General features: G+C 44.2%; 1 protein-coding gene across 2 annotated transcripts in view; it reads right to left on the reverse strand.

The window, feature by feature from the left end:
• Positions 1–740: 740 nt before the first annotated feature.
• The window catches only part of wnt7bb (wingless-type MMTV integration site family, member 7Bb), a 37,167-nt gene continuing 11,519 nt past the window's right edge, over positions 741–26,388 (reverse strand). For both annotated transcript variants that reach the window (XM_021567684.2, XM_021567676.2), the window contains exons 3-4: positions 11,613–11,884; positions 741–5,911 (exon numbers count right to left, since the gene is read on the reverse strand). In XM_021567684.2, the coding sequence (XP_021423359.1) occupies positions 5,432–5,911; positions 11,613–11,884 (752 nt within the window). In that variant the 3' untranslated portion in view covers positions 741–5,431. The remainder of the gene's footprint in view (positions 5,912–11,612; positions 11,885–26,388) is intronic.

Below are 26,388 nucleotides of genomic sequence, written 5' to 3' on the forward strand. Positions count from 1 at the left end.
GAAGCAAAGGGTCGAACATGCCTCCATCCACATCGACGTGGCTGTAGTGGAGCGGGTCGAGAGCTTCAAGTTCCTCGGTGTCCACATCAGTAAGGAATGAACATGGTACACACACATCAACACAGTCGTGAAGAAAGCACGACAACGCCTCTTCCCTCTCAGGAGGCTGAAAATATTCCTCAAAAAGTTCTACACCTGCACCATCGAGAGCATCTTGACTGGCTGCATCACCGCTTGGTATGGAAACTGCTTGGCATCCGATCGCAAGGCGCTACAGAGGGTAGGGCTTAGTACACCACAGAGGCCGAACTCCCTGCCATCCAGGACCTCTATACCAGGAAGTGTCAGAGGAAGGCCCTACATTTTTTGGGATTTTCCAGCTACCCAAATCATAGACTGTTCCCTCTGCTACCGCACAACAAGTAGTACCGTCTGGAACCAACAGGACCCTAAACAGCTTCTACCCACAAGCCATAAGACTGATAAATAGTTGGTTAAATAGTTAACCAATAAGCTTCCCGGACTATCTGCATTGAACCCTTTTTGCACTAACTCATTGTACTCATCACATATGCTGCTGCTACTGTTTATTATCTATCCTGTTGCCTAGTCACTTTATCCCTACCTATATGTACACATCTACCTCAATTACCTCATACCCTTGCACATTGACTCGGTACTGGTATCCTGTGTATAGAGCCAAGTTATCGTTACTCATTTTTTATTCATTCCTTGTGATATTTTTCTATTATTTCTCTCTGCGTTGTTGGGAAGGGCCCCTAAGTCAGCATTGCACTGTTAGTCTACACCTGTTGTTTACAATGCATGTGACAAAAACTGTTTGATTTGATAACTCATTTGTTATATCAAGTTCTCAATTTTAAATGCAACATTCATCCAAATTACTCCATCAATCTGTAAATGGATATTTAGAAAATGACATAACCATTTTCAGTTCCTCAAATGCTAATTTCAAGCTGGGCTAAGTAGACAAACCCAAGTCTGGGTGACTGACTTTCAGAGTCCATATTAGAATCCTTTCAACATTCAAATTAACCATCAACAACCAACAAGGGAACTAACAAGTACCAACAAGGGAACTAACAAGTACCAACAAATGAATTGGTTCAAAGACGAGTGCGCTATTAGTTTTTATCTTACTTTTTGATCTGATCTTAAGTGGATTTGACTATTAACTATTAGAGGACACAAGAATTTCAGTTTATGAAAAGACAACACAAATATGATTCACACCAATTTCTCTCCTCCACAGAGCTGCTACCCTTGACCCAATGTTGTACTTCCTTAACAGTATCCCCACACTCTATCTCACTTGCTGTTTCCGACTGCACATGCACTTCCTTGTTCCATCCATCTAGAAAAACACACTCACAAAAGAATGACACTCGTTTGTGTCCAAAAAGCAAGAGGGAAAATGAGGCACTTCTTATTCAGCACAGGTCATTTGCATGGAGCTCCAATTTCCCATTTGTGGTCCTGTGTGGCTCACTTGGTAGAGAGTGGCGCTTGCACCGCCAGGGTTGTGGGTTCGATTTCCAGGGCACCCATATGTCTGCACGCATGACTGTAAAGTAGCTTTTGATAAAAGTGTCTGCTTAAATGGCCTATAGTAAGTTTTTAGTGACTCTAGGGGCCAATGCTGCCAACACAGAGAGTATGGTGAGGGTTCAGAGAGTTGAGGTAATCACTGTACAGGTACTCCATCAACATGTAAAGGCATCCATAACACTTGAAATGTAATTATTGATATCAATAATCAGTGTTGGGTAATAGTGAGTTACATGTAGTTCAACTAGTAATAACCTACATTTTGCAGTAGCTTTGTGGTAGTTCATCTAAATCTAGATAGTGTTTTCAGCAGTTCATTACTTTTTTTTGCCACGCTACCTACTGGAACTCCTACACACTACTTTCTTTTGCCATGCTACCTACTGGAACTCCTACACACTACTTTCTTTTGCCACGCTACCTACTGGAACTCCTACACACTACTTTCTTTTGCCACGCTACCTACTGGAACTCCTACACACTTCTTTCTTTTGCCATGCTACCTACTGGAACTCCTACACACTTCTTTCTTTTGCCACGCTACCTACTGGAACTCCTACACACTACTTTCTTTTGCCACGCTACCTACTGGAACTCCTACACACTACTTTCTTTTGCCACGCTACCTACTGGAACTCCTACACACTACTTTCTTTTGCCATGCTACCTACTGGAACTCCTACACACGACTTTTTTCTGTTGCAAAAATGAAATCAAATACGTGTGAAGTAGGCAACCATTTCCTTTCTTTTTCGGCATCAGATCTGACTAATTCTCCCGTGAAACATACAGTTAGTGTTTAATAGTTTAAATTACACTGTTAACATCTGACGGCAGAGAGAACCGTTCTTGCAATTTGTATTCTATGACACTTCCCAGATTTAGTCGTTTGGATGTCGTGAACTACTTTTTCAAAGTAACTTTAGTTAAGTAAACTATGTTTCTTTAAGGGTAGCTTAACTTCTTCCAGTGTGAAGTAATTGGTAGATTGGTAAACTACATTTTTAGAGTAGCTACCCTAACACTATCAATTCTAGGCATTTCGCTACACCCGCAATAACATCTGCTAAATATGTGTATGTGACCAATAACATTTTATTTGATTTTGATTTAATAGTATCTCATATCAAATTGTGATATATTGACTACAGCAGGCATACAGTCAAGAACATGTGCAACAAATGGTGACTGGGTTAGACCGATTATTCAATGATAGAGTGAGAAGATGTGGCTTTACGGGCTGCTCTGACAATCCAAGACAGACAACCCCAATTACCCAGAAAAGGCAACACAATAACTCCCTATGAAGCTTTAGAAACCCCAAAGACTCTCTCTTCCACTTGCTCTCCCACTCGCTGCACACATGTGACTGACTGACTCAGCGATGGGCCGCGAGAGATAATTGACTTTTGTTTTGTGCGCACCATAATCAAGACAGACGAACCACAGATTATTATGAACATGTGCTGTGTACAAAATAATGTCAAAGTCAGCAAGCTGGTTGATTTATTTATGATATTTAATGATTTACGCTTCCTTCGGCAACGCCAATAGCCATATTCACGGTGGTTGGAACTTCTGAATAAGGGACATTTTTTATATAGACAATGGCGGCTTAAAATCTCTACATACAAGGGCCAGGCATATTAAAATGTGTTCCATTGCAAGGAGTCAGAGCCCAAATAACAAGCCCTTTGGTTGTCATGGGCAACTGAGATGAGCACTGACACGCAATATTATGTGAATCAACTTGCACTTGGCCCAAACAATACACGGTCTTCTGCCATAAAAGTTTGAGATAACTCTGGATATTGTAGAGAATTTAAATATGGCAAAGTGAACAATTGACTCCAGTTATGTTAATCAGTAACTCCAGGATTAGTCGTTCTAATATGTGGGTGCAGCGATGACAAACTATCTGAGAGATAAATCGGATCATTTTCACACGTTTATCCCCTTGTTTGTGCGTTTATACTGTATCCTGAAATTAGTAACAGTGGTTTTAATCAATATTAGAACACATACTCATTTGATAAACTTTCACGTCTAGGCGACATTAAATAGTTTGCTTTAGTCAGCAGACTATCCGGCTAATTAAACTACTATTGTATTTGAGTAGCACCAACACTAAATTTACATCGTCACTACAATAAAACAGCACCTTTGACCTAAATTGCAACGTTTATTATTCACTGTGCACACAATGACAGATCTGTCTATCTCATGAAAAACCAAGAAAATTAAACAGGAAAGAAACTGACCTGTCTGAGAAGTAAACCTTGCGTCGTCATGGTCTCAAATCAGCAGAAAAACAAATGGTCTCGTATCAACATATGAAGCTTAAACACACAGAAAAATAGAGGAGGAGCTGTATGATCGATTATGATAAAGTGCCAAAATGATGTGTTCTGATGTTCTACGTCACTGAAACCTGATGTAACCGGACACTTTTGTATAGCATAACCGCAACCAATGAATACAGATGAGAATGAGATCACAGCTCTGTATGCAGTGAATGAATGAAGCCATTGGCTGACGCCTTGCATTTCCCCTCGAGACCAGCAGACTTCACTCACTTTGATTCTCAGTCTTGTTTTTTTCTTTGCAATACATTTCAAAAACTCTGTCAAATTGGAGTTCATATGATTTCCATTTGAGGCATATCTCGACAACACATGCGGCAACATGTCAATATCACGTTAAATTAATTGAGCAAGGGTCTTTGTGGTTAAGAAAGGAGTGCTCTTTCTACTGTCTTTGCTTGAAAATGCAACATAAGCCAGGCAGGATGTAGGCCTACCATCTGGTTCATAAATGACTGCAAACAAAAGCTATGCTACAGCAGAATAGAACCGACGTGATTGATTCTACTTGCAAAATACACTTTAATGTTGATTTTTGTTGTTGTTGTAGTCAACACACCAATAGCAATGGAACCATTTTAGAAAAAAGGGGGATTGATAGTGGGATGGGTACCATTTTCTAAAAGACACGCATAATCTTCAGTCAGAGTTTTCTAAAAAAAAGTATTTTTTACACTTAGTACAAAAAAGACATTTCTACCCGTTAGTGCTTTGTTTTAAGATACTATAACATAAATAAACCATTTATTTTCAGTGTTCAAACAGACAGTTCCAGTGTGACTGGAAAACGGACATACTCTGTTCCAGTTGGCAGCAGAGGGCTTACTATAGAGACTCAGCTTTCGGTGCGCCCCAAGGCACCACGCTAAAACAGCGTTCTTCATGTCTACACAACTCCAAAAAGAAAACACCTCCTGTTTGGGGGCTAAAATATTCACCTCTGCTCTCTCCCTCTGTGGAAAAACAAAAGAAAACTCCAAAGAGTTCTTACTAGAAGACTTTTAGATGACTCTTTCCCAGAGTCTCATCCCTCAACAGTTACTGTCAATTTCTACCACATCTCCAGTCCCTTTCTGGTCCATTTAGAAGCCATTCCGGGAAATAAAGAACTACAAATCCCAGAGTGCAATGCACAGTTCCCGTCCAGGCACTATTTGTTTCCTGTAGTCCCAACTTTTAGAGTCACTTTGAATACATCACTACATGAGCACACATTATTTTGTCTCAGTCGGTCTAAGATTTGGGGTAGTATTATTACCTATTGATATTTAGCCTTTACTTTCTTAAAAAGCAAATTTTGATTCTGCTGTGCAAAACGATGCCATGAAGAGCTGACATGAAAAATTCCATTCCTTTTTTATTGTAAAGTCTTTCATTGTTCCTGTTCCAAGACATGTCCATTTATCTTTCCTCTGGGGGTCTTCCTCCTCATCCAACTAGTCCTGCTACGCCCCTCCCCGTCATAGTACCGTACTGTAGGTCCGTTATGACAAACCCCTTTATTTGCAGGTAAACACCTCCGTCCTCTCGCTGCACGTGTTGCACTTGACAAAGCAGCACCACTGGAACTTACAGTTGCACTGCCACACTTTGGTGTACTGGTGCGTGTTGTAGCCCCGGCCGCAGCACATGAGGTCGCAGCCGTCCGTGTGGGGCGAGGTGCGGTTACACAGCCTCCCCTGGGTACCCACGCTCCCCGTGGCCGCGTCCTCCTCGCAGTAGTTGGGCGACCTCTCAATGTAGACGAGGTCGGTCTCCATGGGCTTGCGGAAGCCCTGGGTCTTCTTCACCTTGAGGAAGGTGGGTTGGCGTAGTCGGCTGGCCCGGACCACTTCCACATGAACCGCCTCGTTGTACTTGTCCTTCAGGATATAGCCGATCTCTCTGAACTTGGGCAGGGTCGTCCAGCAGGTCTTGGTAGTGCAGGAGCCCGACACGCCGTGACACTTACACTCCAACTTCATCCGCTCTTCCAGGACCTGCATGGACAAACAGGAAGAGAGCAATGTAAGAGGTTACATGGCGTTACAAGACATTACATTGCATTCCTGTGGCAGGCCCAGCGTTAAAATACTGGAATGGCCTAACTAGGGTGGAAACAGAAACCAAGGCCAGGGTGAAGAGGTTCCTAGCTCTTCTGCTAAATGAATGATGGAAAAACAGTCAACAGAAGGTCAGTGAGAAAAGATGGCCCTGGGTATAATATCATTTTAAGATCAGAGTCTGTAATAAAAGACCAAGCTGTTCTCAAATGTTGTTGAACCACCGCACCTTTATCCGCACCAAAACTCCTAATTAATTACCTCTTGAGCCAACAAATGGATACTATTTTAGTGTGTTTGGCAATAACTACAGTGCCTTTCAAAAGTATTCACCCCCTTGGGATTTTTCCTATTTTGTTGCATTACAACCTGTCATTTAAATGTATTTCTATCTGGATTTCATGTAATGGACAAAATAGTCAAAATTGGTAAGAAAAAATAAGAAACTTGTTTTTTAAAAATCCCCCAAAATAAAAAACTGAAAAATGGTGCGTGCATATGTATTCACCCCCTTTGCTATGAAGCCCCTAAATAAGATCTCGTGCAACCAATTACCTTCTGAAGTCCCATAATTAGTTAAATAAAGTCCACCTGTGTGCAATCTAAGTGTCACGTGATCTGTCACATGATCTCATTATATATATATATATATATATATATATATATATATATATACATATATATATACATATTCTGAAAGGCCCCAGAGTCTGCAACACCAATAAGCAAAGGGCACCACCAAGCAAGCGGCACCATGAAGACCAAGGAGCTCTCCAAAGAGGTCAGGGACAAAGTTGTGGAGAAGAACAGATCAGGGTTGGGTTATAAAAAAAGATCAGGAACTTTGAACATCCCACGGAGCACCATTAAATCCATTATTAATGATTTGAAAGAATATGTCACCACAACAAACCTGCCAAGAGAGGGCCGCCCACCAAAACGCACAGACCAGGCAAGGAGGCATTAATCAGAGAGGCAACAAAGAGACCAAAGATAACCCTGAAAGAGCTGCAAAGCTCCACAGTGGAGATTTTAATATCTGTCCTTAGGACCACTTTAAGCCGTACACTCCACAGAGCTGGGCTTTATAGAAAAGTGTCCAGAAAAAAAGATATTGCTTAAAGAAAAAAATTAAGCAAACACGTTCGTGTTCGCCAAAAGACATGTGGGAGACTCCCCAAACATATGGGGAGTACTCTGGTCAGATGAGACTAAAATTGAGCTTTTTGGCAATCAAGGAAAACGCTATGTCTGGCGCAAACCCAACACCTCTCATCACCTCGAGAACACTATCCCCACAGTGAAGCATGGTGGTGGCAGCATAATGTTGTGGGGATGTTTTTCATCGGCAGGGACTGGGAAACTGGTCAGAATTGAAGAAATGATGGATGGCGCTAAATACAGGGAAATCCTTGAGGGAAACCTTTTCCAGTCTTCCAAAGATTTGAAACTGGGACGGAGGTTCACCTTCCAGCAGGACAATGACCCTAAGCATACTGCTAAAGCAACACTAGAGTGGTTCAAGGGGAAACATTTAAATGTCTTGGAATGGTCTAGTCAAAGCTCAGACCTCATTCCAATTGAGACTCTGTGGTATAACTTAAAGATTGCTGAACAACAGCGGAACCCATCCAACTTGAAGGAGCAGTTTTGCCTTTTAATGGGCAAAAATCCCAGTGGCTAGATGTGCCAAGAGACATACCCCCAAAAAACTTGCAGCTGTAATTGCTGAGAAAGGTGGCTCTACAAAGTATTGATTTTTTTTTTTTTTGGGGGGGGGGGGGGGGGGGGGGGGTGAATAGTTGAAGTTTTCTTATTTCTGGTTTGTTTCACAATAAAAAATATTTTGCATCTTCAAAGTGGTAGGCATATTATGTAAATCCTAATGATACAAATCCCGCAAAAATCTATTTTAATTCCAGGTTGTAAGGCAACAAAATAGGAAAAATGCCAAGGGGGGTGAATACTTTCGCAAGCCACTGTACTGACCTCCTAAACACAGTCGTCTAATGCAAGGTGAAATGTGACAGGATTCTGTCCAACAATCCTCGGCCTGGTAAAAGTATGAGAAAATGTAATGACATTTTTAAAAGGACATACTCAGATAGTAATCATACTTGAATACGTGAAACCATCAAGTTTAAACATCTCTCCTTATAAGAGTTTACTTAATATTATTTAAATAAAAGGAACATACCACACTGTTGCATGGCCAAAAAAGACAACTGTTGTCTATGTTGTATTTGCAGCACTGTTTGGATGGCATGTTTCTATGGATGCTGGTATTTCTCTGATATAACGTCAGCTTCACAGTTCACACCAGTGCTTTCCTAGTTTGTTTTCTCTTCAGTGTTACATGTAGATCTTTTAGAGAAAGACCAAGAGACAATCTGAGTGAAGAGGACATATTTATTTGAGTTCAATATTGGGTCTATTAATGAATAACCAAGAGTTGGCAGCAGATGGTTGGTAAATGCACTCCTTGTTTGGAGGGGTCCCTGTAAGTGGAAACGGATGTCCACAATGACAGATCTGTGGAATTCCAAACACATTTGTTTGGAATTATTTTACTTAATATTGGTTTGTAGAATGGGGAGTTTTGTTCTATCTGAATTCACACTTGTTGTTTGTTCTGTGCGTTGTGCCACATCCACTTACGTCAAACATTTGCATCCTGGCTAAGCGTAGAACAGGGGTGTCAAAACAATTTGGCCCCGGTCTTCAACGAGGTCTTCAACGAGGTCTGGAGGGCCGCACTGAAAATATGTTATATTCCCTACGCCATCAAAATCTGAAGAAATTGTTCTATATCTATAGTTTTTTTTTTATGTTCAATTGTCCCTGACTGTCTTGCTTTCATTTAGGTGATTATTAGTGAACTGGACACAGTCCAGAAACTGTTTGAATGTAGGTCCATTATCATTACTACACAATTTTGAGTTGATTTTAGTCATTTTAAAATATATTGAGTTTGTTTTCCACCACCAATTTTTTTCAAAACAATATGTATTTTTCAATATATTTTATTAACTTAAACCACCCCCTGGCTAGATAAGACCCCCTCACGGGCCGTAGAGCGAGGAAAAATGCCATTTCTGGGTAATATTCTACCATGTAATTATCCCTACCTTCCTGAACACCACATCAAAAGAGAGGAAAATAAATCTAAATCTCATATAACCATACACCATTACACTTGAGTTAAATGTGGATCATTGGGCTATTTTATTTGTTGCAGATACGTTGGGCAGACATCCTCGACAGATGACCATTAACTGTTTGCATCTGGATCACGGTGTACACTGGGAGCATGGTTTGGTTTATTAAATAAAGAAGCATGGTGTTTAAATGAACAAGCTCGATGCATGAAGTACTGGATGTCGCAATTAAACAGATCCTCCAAACCAACACTTCAAAGTCTCTTATCTTGAATCAAAACACTCTTACATGTTCAAATAGCAGACATATCTCTTAGAAACGGAATCCTTTTCGAAATGCACTAGCACTGGTTAATTTCCCCTACCCCACGCCCTCACCAAGCTCATCTTCAGCTCCAACATGTGGCACACAGTGTAGTAGAGAACTCCTACTAAAATGCCTAATCCTAGGGCATCTGGGAAATATTGTGTGGTGTCCACAGCAGTTTAGTGTCAGGAATGAGACGATCCTTGTTCTACAACAGGCTTCCAGTAACCTACTGTAGTACTGCGTTCCACCACTACAGTACAAACTGTATTTTGTAGAGAATAGAGAGGGTAAAGTCATGGAGAAATAAGAGACAGTGGCTCTTGTATGAGACATGGAATACATAAACACTTCTGTAGTAGTCTTAACATGACTCTTTCAACCTAATTGGGCGCTTCTACTTGTAAGAACCAAGCATGTATTTGTTGTATAAGATGTTCCGTTTTGTTGGCAGGGCATTTTTCCAGAGCAGTTTTTTTTCCAGGCACGATGCCTTGCCAGCAGCAGTCATCGTTTCTATCATACACTCACAAACACTTCTATCAGACACGTTGTACGCTGAGTTATATCGATTAATACATGCCGTTAGACTCTTACTCTTGATACGGTGTGCGATTTGAAATCCCTCATTAGCAGATATTTGATTGAAAGAGAGGGGAGAAGGTAAAAGATCTGAGGGTCAACCAAGAATCTCATCACACATGGTGATTCAGAATGAGGATTTCCAAAAACATACTGGCGGCACAAACCACAATGATTGTCTATGTGAAACAGACTGACTGAATGGTTGGAAACATTTACTTTACAGTGTGTCCATCAAACCTCTTGTCTGCTACCAATTAGTCAGATATGACCAGATTTCCTCGAAAAGAATCTGGTCAAACTTCCAGAGAGACTAAATAATTCCATGGGTTTGTCTGTATTTATTTGGGATTTACAGAACTGGAGCCGACAGTGTTTGTGTCGGAATGTTCTAGATGCAAAGCGATCTTTGTAGTGGTAGAGTAGTAGACTCTCAAACTTGTTAGACACCAGAGTATTTCGTTAAATGGTCTAGGGCCAGCTTCAATCAAACCCCAAACACTTAAAGAAAAGGACATTATTCCTGTGCTGTGAAAATGCAGCCATTCAAACTGGAAATATGTTGAGTTGAGTTTCCCTCTTGTCTCGTTAATCAACAGACTGCACTAGAAAAAGTCATTTCCCCCCCACAACTCCAGTTTCCACAGCGTGTGTTTGATTGAATCCCATCATCCATACCAAACCTCTGCCAGGCCTAACTCAGACTCAGACAGGTCACCTGACCGCGATCCCCTCATATCAGTCTGCCTGCGTTAACTCCACCATTGTCGCTGTGCTTTCAGAAACAGAATGGGTGCAGTGAAATAGCAGTGCTGTGTTTTTGGTACGGCTGAGAGAACTGCAATAATATCCTGTTCCTGACTTTACACTTCATAATTCCATGAAAGGGCTGGATGGAGGGCCATGGCAGAACTCCATCTGGCAGCTGGCGGCCGGCCGCACTCCGCTTCCCTAGCAAGCAGCGAGCACACGATAAAACCCTGAACTTATTAATTAGATCCATTTGTCACCAGAATGCCAGAGAAGCACAGGCAGGCAGTCAGGCTCTCTCGCTCTTTCTTTCTTTCTTTCGCTCTCTCTTTCTCTCTCTCTCTCCCTCTGTCATCTTTATGTCATTTTTGCATTCTCTCACTCCTTCTTTCTACATCTCTCTCACTTAATTTTTCTCTGTTGTTCACTATGCCTCTCTCTCTCTCTCCCTCCCTCCCTCCCTCCCTCCCTCCCTCCCTCCCTCCCTCCCTCCCTCCCTCCCTCCCTCCCTCCCTCCCTCCCTCCCTCTGTTATGGTTCATGTTGTTCTGTGTTCTGAGATGACTAATAGCAAACAAACATGGCCCAAGTGTGCCAGATCACTCCTAGAGAAAAATACACCCCATTATGGTAGGGAAAAAAAACAGTAATTGAGCTAAAGCAAAACAAGCTGCTAAGAGGCTAACTGGGACTTGTCAATCAGCACGTCACCCAATCAGGGGTTCCCGCCACCAGTCTGTAGGTTTCCACTCTTTCTCAGGCCTAGGGTGTTTACACATGGATGCATGTGCAGACACCAAACTAAAAAGACAAAGATGCATTTCTTCTATGTGGGTGTTTACCTTTCTCCCTGCCTCATTGTTGTGGAGGTTCATCAGCCGGCGCGTGGTCTTCTTGATCTCGCGGGCGTCTACGAACCTCCTGGAGAACTCCACGCCGTACTTGATGTCCGCCGAGCAGCCTCCCCACTTCCAGCCCTCCTCCTGATTATAGTAACCCTGCTTCTCCCGGTCGCAGCCACACTGGCTCAGGTTGCCCTGGCTACACGCCGCCGTGATGGCGTGGGCTACGCCGGCGGCCGTGATAGCGTACGTGAATGCAGCCTCCCGGCTACCTGAGAAGAGGAGACGGGAGAGAGAGTAAGGTCGTTAAATAGTTGTAGAACTACAACGATGACAACTGAACACTATAGAAGCTGGTGTGAACTGTGACCTCGTTGCTCCCGTTTTTATTCTATTCCCACTGGATCTAGACACGGAAATCCAGCATAACCCTCCAGGCACGACCTCCCCTGCGTCCCTCCCTCCTTCCCCTCCTGCACCTTAGTAGCGTGGTCACAGTGCAGACCACAAAGTCCTTAAGCACAGCCTCCAAGTATGCGGTGCTGTGATTCCAGGCAGAGTGGAGAGAGGAAAGTACTGTAGCTAGGTGCTGTCCAAAGTGCTGAATTCCTCTCCTCGAGCACCTTGTACTGCTGCCCACATTACTACAGCTGTGGTCTGCAGGTCTGCCTGGCTGCTTAGTGCACTTACTTTCCTTTTCTTGGCTATCTCTCTCTCTCTCTCTCTGTCTGTAGTAGCCTGGCAGCAAATGTTTCCCTCTCTGGTGTTCTCTCTGTTCGACAGTACAGTTTGCAGGGGTTAGGATTTCAGTATTGCTGGTAAAGGCTAAGGCCATGTACGCATAAGGTCAGAGGACAATCAACAGGCAAAAGTGACACATGTAGTCTTTCCTCCAATGAGAGTTATTGTTCAGGGCCGTCAACACAGATGTTTTGCTCTACCATCCCTTTTCAAGTATGCATCCCCTAGTGCTGTCCCATGGTCAGTAGGCAGTGCCTTTAAAAGACTGCTGTGCTCTAAAAGGGTCCGTGGGCGCTGTGCTGTCACTGCCAGTGACCCAGGTGTCCCCTGAGCCGTCCTTAATGTGAGCGAGAGTAGAGAGGATCTGCGCTTCAAAGAGAGAGGGCGGAGGGAGAACAAACGCTACTGGTGACTAACCAGTGTGTTTTAGTGGGCCTCTAAGCATTTATGAGGGGGAGTGGGGGATCTTTTCTTCTTTAAAAAAAAAAAAAACATGGCTGTTCCTGTTTCTTTTACGTAACCTATTTTGCCTGTAACGTCACAGGAAGCACACTGTAGAACTCATGGTTGTGTTTTCATCTTACTCTAACGTTTCTTCTGTTTCATGTGAATGCTATTAGTCAAGTATTTCAGATATCAAGGAGAGTTTATGATCGGTCCGGTATACTTTCTGCTGTCTGGTCCACATGGCCTACTGTACCAGGCTACCAGCATGAGGGAAGGGGAACATATCTTGACGTTCAGCAACGTGTGGCCACTCCATATTGCAATGTATTTTGCCAAATTACAGAAAAAAACACGACATACCTCAAACGTGAAAAGTGATACGTTATTTGCCTAAGCAAATACATATTTTACAGTTTAGTAACTTACTAGACGTAAAATCACTGCTTTATTGTCCTTATTTTACAGCCCCAAACACTGTGGTCACAGCCAGTGGAGACTGCTAGTCCGTGCTGGAGCTTAGCCCCGGCCATGACTGCTGCTATTGCTAATGACCTGGACTGCCTGCCCACTGCCTGTCGTATGTACTGTATGAGGAATGACTCACAACCACCAGCCTTCCTGGTTATCGACAGAGATGTGACCTGCCAGCTTGTGGTTACTTACAGCTCAGATTGACTTCGAAATTGGATGTCTCTGCATGTCCCGAGGACGTCGGGAATTGCCTTCAAAACTGGCCACTAGGGGCAACAGTGAGCACTATTACCATCAAGTAGGTTTGGGTTTAAAGGGATACTTTGGGATTTTGGCAATGAGGACCTTTTATCGATTTCCCCAGAGTCAGATGCACTTGTGGGGAAATAGATTACACAAACTTGTTTGTCTATTTTGTTGTGCTGTTACATTTGTATTGACGTTTTTGTTTGTGTCCGATGCACTCAGGGTGTTGTTACATGTCCACCTGAAAATCACCACAATGTTCCCACCCCCAATTTGTGAATATGTGTGTTCAATCAGAGTGGTAGACACTGGTTTTGCATTTTGGGGTATTAACCATATCGCAAACCTTAACCCTTAACTTAACCGTTCGGGAATGAATGCCTAAACGTAATGTTTTAATCCTAAAACTTGAACCCTTAACCTAACTATTTGGAATGATGTGGAGTAGGAGGAGCAATCTGGGGTGTTTAAAACACTTCGAAATTTGACGTTTGGAGAAACATGTTTAAACATCAGAATGTGGATTAAAACTGGTAAAACCGTGAGATCTTGTTGCTGAGCTATCCCCACCTCACGCACACAGTCACACACACTGAAACACACACAGAATCGCACGCACAACGTCACGTCACACAGACACACACAAAGACACACATACTCAGAATACACACACACACACCGAACACACACACGGCGGGAGAGTGTAATGGTAAAAACAGAATGGATACTGGAGTTTCCAGCGTAGGAAGGGTGGTTCCCTGTGCCATAGATGCAGGCCTGTTTCTGGGGCCATTCTGCCTGCACTAAAACTGCTCATGGGGAAAATGATGATGATTGGGTGGGCTGGTATTGGTTGAGGGTTTGAGTTTTGGTGAGGTCCCAGGATTTTCTTTGGAATGTTGAAGCTCATTTACTACATTTCTATACAATGAAACAACTTTAAAATGCTATTTGGAAAACAGGAAAAACAAGCTAAATTTACCCCCGCCATTATCACCTTGGTTCATTCACCTCAGTCGATCTACAAACACATAACCTATTACCTATACAATTGTAATGCTATACCCCTGAAAGAGGGGAAATATGAGAAATGATTCACACTGACACGTAGCATCAGCAACTGTTCAGTCGGTTGTAATGATGAATTGCATAAAATCATCAAATCTTTGCATAGATATCTCTTTTCACAAATTGCATAGTGTTCACGTGTGTCTATTCCTAGGCAACACTGATCAAGCTCCGCACAAACAGACGTCAACGGAGCACACAGATGATCGTTTTATCACTTTAACACGAATGATTACAATATGACTTACGATTCTGTATTAATATCAGTGATGTAGTGGTAAAAACAAAAGGTGGATAAACTAGGAACTGCAGTGGGTGATCGAGATAAGATGAACAACCACCGATATAAACGAAAAGGTCATCACAACTTTTGAACTGTATTGTTTGCATTTTGATTGCATGTAGAGATGTTCATATTGAAACATGTATATATATATATATTTTTTTTTAAAGTTACTAAGCTGTTTGATAAGATTAGTACAGATTTTCTCAGGGGACCCCACATGGGGACTGACCCCCAGTTTAGGAACCACTATACAAACCTCTCTCTCTGCTTGCTTCCTCTCTCTCTCTGTTTCCTCTGCTTCCTCCTGCATGCATTGCAGTCTGCCTCAGCCTCACCAATGAGCGCCACATCACTGTCTGTCTCAGTAATCTACTCTCTGTAAAGCAAAGTTATTATGAGAACTTAGTAGCCATTTTTTTTGTTGCTCCTGCTGAGGTAGGCTCTGGTTAATGTTAAGCGCTTAGTTCTTCTAGCTGGCTAAGTAATACTAGCCAGAGCCCTTAAATGTTACTACCAGTATCTACGGCAGCTAGCCACTTGACTGACTGACATATAAATGACTATTTACCAGTTGTGGACTCATTCTCCGAGAGGCAGTTTTTGTTTGTTTGGTGGATGTCTGTACACAGAAGTCGTGGGTCGGTTTTAAAATGGCCTTTTGTCCAGCATCTCGCAAACACACTGTCAGCAGCGTCTCTAGTTGCCAACTTGAGCCAGGAGACATTTGAGGTAGTTGGGGTAGTTTGTTTCATGTCTCACTCATTCGCAAAGAGGCAGGCGCAATCAGAAGTCAGTAGATCATGAGTATAAGTGTTCTGAGCTTTGATCGACGCTGGGAGCAATATTTAGATGTGTAAAAATTTATATTTTTTCTATTTTATTTTTTATTTTTTTACTGAGGTCCAAACCTCATATGTCCTCATATGTAGTTATGGCCCTGCACGGAACTGCCAGCCAACGCTAAGAGGGCTTAGTCTAGTAACGAGAGAAAATGGTAGGAAAGCAGCACCCACTTTGTTCTGCTGCAGTAATCCTATGCACATTCGGGAGCTCCGTTTGTGGGAATCAGCATTATCCATCACACAATGACGTCAACATCATGCTTGCATGTCTTTATTCACATTTTAATTCACACAACTGGTAGTCTTGAATCAGACTGTTTACAACTGTGCAAGGAATGTTTGCAGACCCAAGACCCTAGGGAGCTGCTTGATGCAGAACAACACGTGTTGGCACTGCTTCCATGGAGGAGATGTTTGATGCTGCAACCTTCAGGTGCTCCATTTCTGTGTTGGAGTCTCAGAGTATCAGTGAGTGTAAGGTTTGATGGAGTAGTGTTGGTGATGAAGTTTCATCATTGATCCGTGAGGTGATTTATTTTGTATTGATAAGCCAGACGTTCAACGCTCTGTTGGTGTGCTGTAGGCGCGATGCTCAAATAGATGTACAGTATGAATGGGAGTTGTGTACACGGAGACCCCGCTTGATGAATAGGAATGTGGTTTATGAAAGAGAAAAAGGCTAAAGAGGCAGCAGGCCCCAGAGTCCTGACAGGATTCCAGGAAGAACCACCCTGGGATAGCCTTCTCTGCTGCCAGTGGAAAATTGGACTGACCAGAAAAACCTCAATGAACTTGGAACAGTCTGGGGAGAAGAATAGGGGAATATTAAACCAGATGTTTAATGGAGTTTAGTGGCAAGTGTCTGTGACAGTGTCCAAGATGGAAACTAAGGAAGGGAAGGAAGGCACAAGCTTTTCCCTGAGTGCAGGTACCAGTCAACATCCCGGGGCCATAAAGAGAAGGAAGGCACAAGCTCTTCCCTGAGAGCAGGTACCAGTCAACATCCCAGGGCGATACAGGATGGCTCGCTACACCCTCTATGGAGGAATACACCTTGTATGGAGTGGGTGTGAGAGTGTGGCCTTCGCATAAGCGGACCACTGCCTGGCCTCTGCTTGTTTGTCATGTCTTGCCGTATCAAATGAACCCAAACATTTCTGTATGTGGTAGCAGGACGTTTTTACATCAATCTGTGTTTAAACAGGAGGCGAGTGCACCACAGACATTTCACATGACACAGCAATGGAGTTATACAGCCGGAGAGAGTACAGACACTGCAAACAGTGCTAGGCTACACTAGCAAAGCTCTCCTGGTGACAAAGGAGATGATTGTGGACTACCGGAAAACGAGGACTGAGCACGCCTCCGTTCTCATCGACGGGGCTGCAGTGGAGCAGGTTGAGAGCTTCAAGTTCCTTGACAGTCGTGAAGAGGGCACGGCAAAATCTATTCCTCCTGAGGAGACTGAAAAGATTTGCCATGGGTCCTCAGATCCTCAAAAGGTTCCACAGCTGCGCCATCGAGAGCAACCTGACTGGTTGCATCACTGCCTGGTATGGCAACTGCTCGGCCTCAACCCGCAAGGCACTACAGATGGTAGTGCGAACGGCCCAGTACACACTGGGGTCAAGCTTCCTGCCATACCAGGCGGTGTCAGAGGAAGGCCCTGAAAATTGTCAAAGACTCCAGCCACCCTGGTTATAGACTGTTCTCTCTGCTACCGCACGGCAAGCGGTATCGAAGCAGCAAGTCTAGGTCCAGGAGGCTTCTAACCAAGCCATAAGACTCCTGAACACCTAAATTGCCGTCGTCGTTCCCCCCACCCCCCCCCCTCACCCTTTTACACAGCTGCTACTCTCTGTTGTTATCATCTATGCATAGTCACTTTAATAACTCTACCTACATGTACATATTACCTCAACTAACCGGTGCCCCCACACATTGACTCTGTACAAGTACCCCCTGAATAATGTCCCGCCATTGTTATTTTACTGCTGCTCTTTAATTACTTGTTACTTGTATTTCTTATCAGTATTTTTTAAAACTGCATTGTTGGTTAAGGGCTCGTAAGTAACCATTTGGCCTTTGTTGATTTTGTTGACAAGGGAGGAAAATAGGACACAAAGGGACACAGAAATGACACATTGGGGACAGTCGCCGTAGAAACCACAGTTGGTTCACAAGTACTGAGGTTACTGCCAGCCCCTGGCCCTCTGGTGAGCTTCTGGTCTGGACACTGTGCTGCCTGGAAACACTACAACTAACCATCGCTGTGCTATGGACTGGCAATGTGCTTCCTCTTTAGAGCCTGTGTTTGTTTGGAGCTGTGTACGTGATGGGGGACATGGGATCAGACCAAGGGGCCGGGGTTCTGGTCTATAGAAGCATGGTTTCGACTGCTCCTTCAGTCTTGTACTGCAGTTTAACTGAGTCCCGGGTTCAGAAAGAATTTCTATAGGTGGCCACCTAGAGAAGTCAGACTGGAAAATTCCTAATAAGACACTTTAGTCATTACCTATGTGCACAAAACATCCATTTAATTATTCAAATAATTGTCGCTGAGGATGATTCCCCCCCCCCCCCCCCCCCATCATTAACATTTTATATTCATCCAATGTCTGCCATGTTATTGGATGACGTGATGACATCGTCGCTCCCCTCCCTGGTTGCGGTCCAATCGTGTTATTTTTACCCCCTCAGCCCTCGCGCTAGCCACTTTCCCTCAGGAGAATCCCGGTCGAAACTGGATGCAGTTTGATTGACATCTTATGTGGCGGTCCAATTCACAAAAGTTTCTCAATCGGCCCTCAAATTAGCTTGAGAGAGAGAGTTAACAACTTTAATCACTTCTGGGGTTGATGAGACCAACAATTCAAAGCAAACTGTACATCAATAGCTTCAGATTGGTTGTTTTTAGGCTCAACAAGATTCCCACCGATCATCACTCTCCCTCGCTTGGGCAAGGGACATTTAAGGTACACTCGGTCGTGACGATGGCAAACGTCATTCAAGGGCTGAGGGTTGAGGTCCGAGGGCTGTCTAATTCACGTTTGGGCCGCAGCCCCTGTATGCACATGTAAAGTTGGGCTGCGTAAACCGGATGCAACCTGGACATAGAGGGTCCATGAATCGGCATATGTGAACGTGAGTAGATTACGTTGACAACAACGGTCGGACATCTTGGACGCGGTCTCCAGTTCTTTATACCTCAGTGGGTATAGAGGGCTGTCCCAGTGAGTCACAGAGCACACAAATGACTTAATCACTGCTCTGGGGCGGGGCACAGGGATAAAGAGAGAGGAGGAGGAGCTGGGGAGAGGGGAGTGGGCCCCGGACGGAATCAGGGTGGGAACCCAAGCAAAGCAGAGGCAGAACACACACACACTCACGCACACACATACACACGGACAGATACAGATACATTGATATACCCTTGCACACACGCACACACGCGCACACACACACACACACACACACACACACACACACACACACACACACACACACACACACACACACGCACACTAAGCTCAGCAGTGCAGACCAGTGGACTCTACACACAAGCCAAGCACCTGTAAAAGAGAGGGGGAGGCCTTGGCTGCCGGAGAGGAAGGCCCCTGTCTCTAAATGCACTCAGAGAGGAGGAGGAGGTAGAGGAGGAGGATGGAGGAAGAGTGTCTTGCTTACAGCATGGAAGCATTACAGTTGAGGAGGACAGTTCTATATAGTTCTAGTTTGAAGTAATCTGTTAAAGCACAGACTGAGAGCCCATAATGTACAGCACACATGTAATCATTGACTTGGAACAAAGAAAAAAGTGGCACCTGCTGGTAGCCACAAGGTGCTGCAGTTAGGCAGTGTGGTTTGTGTTTGCTTGTGTTTGCAATTCAACTGCAACCACACAGGCATGAAAAGGCATTGCGGTTTCAGAGAGTCAGAGTGCCACTAGGAAAAGGGTCGAGCATTATCCCGAAAAAAGGAAAGGCAACTAAATACTAATACTAAATCAGTGTTTTCAATGATAACCCAAGACGTTTATGCCATACATGTATGTACTCCACACTGTACATCCCAAAACAACAACACACACAGTAAAGTCCGCACCCAGTGAGATTGCAGTGCCCTGGTGCTGTTACTTCCCCTCTCTCTCCAGGGCCCCAGTAGAGGAAAACCCTTGCTTTGTATACCAACCAATTTCTCTCTTTCTTTCTTTCCTTCTTTCCTTCTCTCTCACTTTTGCTCTCTCACTCTCTTTCTCTATCTCTCTCTCCCCGAGCTGACTAATGCACTCTGTACAACTGTTTTTCGTTCCGCTTTATGTACCGTTGCTATGAACATATGCTCTGAGCAAATTATAGACAAAGTTGTGGTCCGTGAGGTTTGCAGCTAGAGGAATTAGTGCAGCCATGTTCCTGTACAATAAAGTAATATTGTTTTACCAGAAGTGCGTACTGAATACACTCACATTGCAAAGCGTGTATATATACTGTAATGCTGTGGGAGTCACACACTCAGGCAGGCGGAATAAGTCCTAAGTTCCGGTCCATAGGACGATGACGAAGAGAGATGACGAAGAGTTAAGTGTTATAGTTAGAACTGAAAAACAATGTGAGTGCATTCGGGGCGTAATGGTTTTAAATACTGGGATGCCAACCAATCTCCCTGTCTAAGACCTACTGTTCATGCGCCCGCACTTCTCCCATCTATCTTCCCCGAGGTGAAGATAAAGATTCTGACACAATGATGACTCTGCCCAAAATAAACGTGCCAAAATCCATTAAACTAACTTGAACGGAAAATCCCGTAATGAGTCGGGACGGTTCAAGACCTCATCTAATTGAGCAACTCAGAAAGTCGTTCATTTGATGTCATTGTTAGAGGTTCTAGTCAATTTGAATGATTGGCATCTTGTTTGTGTACTACTGTCAAGTAGTACGCTGCCTAGATATCCAATGTACTGGTTAAACTGTAACTCAACCACTCACTGGAGTCTCAGAGGATATCTGATCGTCCTGACATTAACAACATGCAAAGTCTCCCATTTTCACCTCGATAAGGGGTTAAAGCCTCTTGAACATTTTCCACCTCCAAAACCTCTCCGTATCTGTCTCTCAATCAACTCTCTTTAATGTTCAATAGTGCTGTGATTGTTGGCACATGTAAATGTGCTCTGCCGACTTGCGTGTAGTGGATACAGTCAGTGCTGTGATTGTGTGGAACAAAGCGCGCTTTGAGATTACAGTTGATCCTCTCACATCCTGTTCCCCCGCGTCTGGCGGCCAGGCGGACACAGGCGGACACAGACGGACACAGACGGACACAAGCGGACACAGACGGACACAGACGGACACAGACGGACACAGGCGGACACAGACGGACACAGACGGACACAGACGGACACAGGCGGACACAGACGGACACAGGCGGACACAGACGGACACAGGCGGACACAGGCGGACACAGACGGACACAGGCGGACACAGACGGACACAAGCGGACACAGACGGACACAGGCGGACACAGACGAACACAGACGGACACAGACGGACACAGGCGGACACAGACGGACACAGACGGACACAGACGGACACAGGCGGACACAAACGGACACAGGCGGACACAGACGGACACAGACGGACACAGACGGACACAGGCGGACACAGGCGGACACAGACGGACACAAGCGGACACAGAAGGACACAGGCGGACACAGACGGACACAGACGGACACAGGCGGACACAGACGGACACAAGCGGACACAAGCGGACACAGACGGACACAGACGGACACAGACGGACACAGACGGACACAGGCGGACACAGGCGGACACAGGCGGACACAAGCGGACACAGACGGACACAGACGGACACAGACGGACACAGGCGGACACAGACGGACACAGGCGGACACAGGCGGACACAGATGGACACAGGCGGACACAGATGGACACAGACGGACACAGATCCCAGCGGACGATAACACCACGCGGGTTATCCACCGACTCCGGCCCACGGCATCAGGCCCCCGGGGGGCCGAGGGGTAGGGCAGGCCAGGATACGCAGCTCCTGTCAGCAAACAGTATACTCTGTAGGTGAGAGGGGACCCCCATGCTGTCTGAGAGAGAGGGGGAGAGGGGTAGGTGGAGAGAGAGAGCAGCCGTGGGGACCAGACACAACTGGTTCCCCGACGTAGGAGGTGAGGCCTGCCTAGGCAACAAACACGTTATGGAAAACACTTCCCAGTGTCTAAGGCGGAAGAGATCCTGATGACCCTGATAAAGCCTACAGATGGTGATACACTTATCAACCTTTGCCATGCCTTGGGGACTATAAACCCACTCTCTGAAGGTCAACCCACAGCCAGACTACTGTACCTGATAAAGGCTACAGATACAGCCCACACTGTAGTGGAACACAGCCAGACTCACCACATAACAGCACAGTACCTGATCAACTCTAATGATCAACTCTAATGATCAAATCCAATGATCAACTCCAATGATCAACTATTAATGATAAACTCCAATGATCAACTCAAATGATCAACTCCAATGATCAACTCTAAAGTGAAAAACTATAATGATCAACTCCAATGACCAACTCCAATGACCAACTCTAATGTGATAAATTCTAATGATCAACTCCAATGATCAACTCCAATGATCAACTCCAATGATCAGCTCCAATGATCAACTCTAATGTGACCAACTCTAATGGTCAACTCTAATGTGATCAACTCTAATGATCAGCTCCAATGATCAACTCCAATGATCAACTCCAATGATCAACTCTAAAGTGAAAAACTATAATGATCAACTCCAATGTGATAAACTCTAATGATCAACTCCAATGATCAACTCCAATGACCCTGATAAAGCCTACAGATGGTGATACACATTCTACATGTTTCCATCAGAAGTTCCTCGCCCCATTCTGTTTCCCCTGGCCTCAGTGGCTTGACGGGGAGGAGCGGCCAGCGGATTAGGCCTACCCACATGATGATGGCTCCGAACATAGGTATTTTATTCGCCACCAGTCTCGCATAGCACACTGCACGCATCATCTGCACAGGGTTATCCACATGATATGAGTTACTTGGCTATGGTTGTCTCCGTTTACTGAGCGCAGTGCGGGCTTGACGTTGCACATTAAATCAAGTTCTACAGCGTTCTCATCTTTCCATGATAACGCTGTAGAAAGTCTGATAGCATATCAGCTTTGATTACAATCATTTGCTTGAGAGTAATATAGCCAACAGGAAGAGGAAAGTGGTCCAGTATTGCTCAGTTAGTGCAGCATAGTGCTTTCACTGACAGGGTTGTGGGTTCGATTCCCGGGGCCACAAATAGGTAAAATGCATGCACACATTGCTGTAAGTTGCTTTGGATAAAAGTGTCTACAAAATGGCATATTATTATTATAAATAGTTAAGTTAAAAGGAATGGGCTCTGTAGTTGTGTACTACTAAAGTGATGAATGATCATTTGGGAGAAGTTCACCGGTGTCAAAGCATCCACTTACGTTGCTCTTACAGTCTTAAAAAATGTGTTTTTCCTCTCTACATTAAACAAGGATGGGTTGGTTAAACACTTGGCTGTGGAATGGAATGTGTTAGGTTACGAGCTGTGTGTCAGCAGAGACTTTTGCAATCAGATGGGGCATCAAATCATTATTCTAGCGAGAATTGAATTACTACATTTCACTCCCCACCAGTCATGTTGGATGTAAAATATGGGGAGGGAAGACAAGCCAATAAACGTAGAAAAAAAAATAGATGACCACTATCATATGATAATGTATAGTCACTCCTTCCTGGGATTCAATGACTAATTTATAGTGTTTACTTTGCAACGGCTGACATTTTCTGACCGGCTCTCTATGCTCTTTTACATTTAGAATGCCTTGGGGGGGTTCCCAAGGCATTTATATTTGAAGGGAATATGTTTCTTTTCAGATTTGTATTTGACTTTCCCATTTAAATGAAAAACTGAGTGGTTGTAGAAAACTTCAGCTGGTCATAATGAATATCCCAAAATGCCTTTCCTTTAATTTGGTAAAATTGGATGAAATCATGCAACACATGCATGAATTAAACCATATGTGTATGTTTTGAGCATAGCAGTGCATTTAAATACATTGTTAGGTTTGGGAGGATAGTCACTCATAATTAGGATCGGGTTCTATGGAGATACTGTCTGTGTTTGCATTCTTTGAAGATACAGTTTCACCACAAATTACAAAGTGATTCTGAGAAAAGGAAGGAGATCTTACCAATTCATTTAGAATTGGAGTATTTAGTTGCCCTGCAATTGTGACCTTCAGCTATATTACAGTACATGAGACAAAGCTATACTTTCTTTGTTGGCACTAAAACCCGCAAATGACCGAGAATAACAAATCTACAGCTGAAATGTATTGCTACTTCAATGATAGCATCTTATCTCATTAACAGGACCACAGGAAATAATGTGACATAATTGGGAGACATTACATGGCAATGAATTCATTTGGACTGAATCGCCAACAAAGACATTATTTATTTGAGCTTAGCTATAGCCTATGACAGCTCAATCGCATATAGTACATCACAGTATAACAGTGGAATCCTTCAAACTGATGATAGCTGATAGCACTCCTTCCAAGAGTTGTCAATGTACAAGATGCATGAGCAACTTGTAGAAAAGCATGATTTTCATGAAAACAACCTCCATTGTGGAACGAGAGACAAACCCAACCAACTCATCACTGATTTTATACATTTATGCTGCGGGCTGATATTAGCATAACATTTGCCAAAAATACTGCAGAAAATGCATGCTCTGTGCACAGGCACAGCATTCCTTTACATAAACACATAGAAAATTGAGAAGAATCTTCTGCATCTGACCAGTGGCAAAAATGTACACCATTTTGCTTGCGAGTCACCTGTTTAAGTCTAAACTTGAACATTATTCACCTTTCCTCTGTTCAGCCCACTTCTAAACAGAGATAAAAAAAAAACACTCTAATCAGTCTGACTTATGGAGCGAGGCGATCTGTTGACTGTGACCCTTCCCCCTCCCTGTCTGATGTCTGATCCGGGGGAGCTGGTCTGTTTATGGGAGTAGTAGTTTGCATCTTCAGCTCCTGATCAAGTATGTGCCTGTCCTAACCCTTTCCTCTCAAGTGGCTTCCAATGAACCTGCTGACTTCCACATCTTTTATCTGTATAGACGTCTGTTTGCCTCGGCCCTACCCCAGCCGCCCGGCCGCTGGGCAGCAGTAGCACTCCCCCTCTACAACCCTCACCCCACCTCCCTGGGGGATGTGGGGGAGTGAGAGAGAGCTTCATAGTGGAGACGATACTGTATTGTATGCACCCAGGCGAGTGGGAAATAGAGACGGAACCACCCCCATTCCCTCCCTGATACCCCCCACCAGCTCTCACATTCCACCCCAGTTAAGTTTTTTCCTCTTTTAAAAGCCCCCAGACCTCTCGTTCGCTTGCTAACCAGCCGGTTGGAGCTGCTAGGCATTTTTCATGCCGTCCGTTTGCCTCCTAGCTGGTCGTGCCTTGGAGTGCCTCTCTCCAGAGTTGTACTCATGGAGTCAGGCTCAGCGCTATAACTCAACTCACTGCCTGCCTGTCTGTCTGTCGGCTGCCTTCAGGCTGCTGCTTCTAAGAAAAGGTGCAGCGAGAGCAGGAGGCAATGCAATGTGGCCCATAGAGCAGAACGGCCTGCTAGTCTGACAGCTTCTCCTCTCTGATGATTGAATAGATGTTTTTGTGTGAAAAGCAACTACTGCATTGCTTTGTCATTAAATGTAGGATGTAGATTGAGTTCTCCAGTCTCTAATAGATTCTAACAAGTGGATTCCCCAGCCCAGCCCGGGCTTTTAGTGTTGGTATGAAATGAAAGCAGCATTCCTATGTCGTGCACTGAGAGGTTCACCTGCCCCTGTCCTGCATCCATTCTCCATTCTTGTGCAATGAGCCAGGGGCCAGAGTAATTGAACTTTTGCAATATCTCACCGCTGAGCACAACAAGAACCTCTTTGAGATGAAAAGCATGAATCACTATGGTGACAAACTGGTTGGAAAGTTAAACAGAAAGTAACCAGAGCAGGGCAGTTATACGACGGGGCCTACGTCTGCCTTTGATGCTGAGTGTAGCCGTTGAAAGGTGTCTATTTTCATACTATAATCGCTAACCTCAAGTGCTCTACTCTTCTGTTCAGGCTGTGAAAGCTGTTAAAGCTGAAGGTGCTCAGGCTCGGGGGCTCAGGATATCTCTGGTGTAGATGCTCTCCTCAATCTACCGTATATCACATGAGATTGCATCAACTATTTCCAATTGAAGACGGCATTTTTCATCCTAACTGACCAGGGAGCAACAGGCCAAAGTAGACAGCAGTGTTAAAACTGATAAGGTGTTGACTTCCCACAGGTTATGAGAAACTAGGGTTGGAATTATGGTTGTAATCAACCCCACCATACATCACTTTTATTCAGTGCTGTATTAAAACCTTACTTCTGAGTATCACTCTCTTGCCATTTATCCTGGCCTTTTCCACGTCTCCCACCAGCCCTAGTGCAACAATCTGCTTCGCCTATCCATAGCCCCTCCCTGCCTTGATGATGGATCTGACTTCAGTTGTATTATTTACTGTTAATAGAGGGTAATATACCACTCAA

This window comes from Oncorhynchus mykiss, chromosome 2, assembly GCF_013265735.2.
Source record: "Oncorhynchus mykiss isolate Arlee chromosome 2, USDA_OmykA_1.1, whole genome shotgun sequence".
Taxonomy (NCBI): Eukaryota; Metazoa; Chordata; class Actinopteri; order Salmoniformes; family Salmonidae; genus Oncorhynchus; species Oncorhynchus mykiss.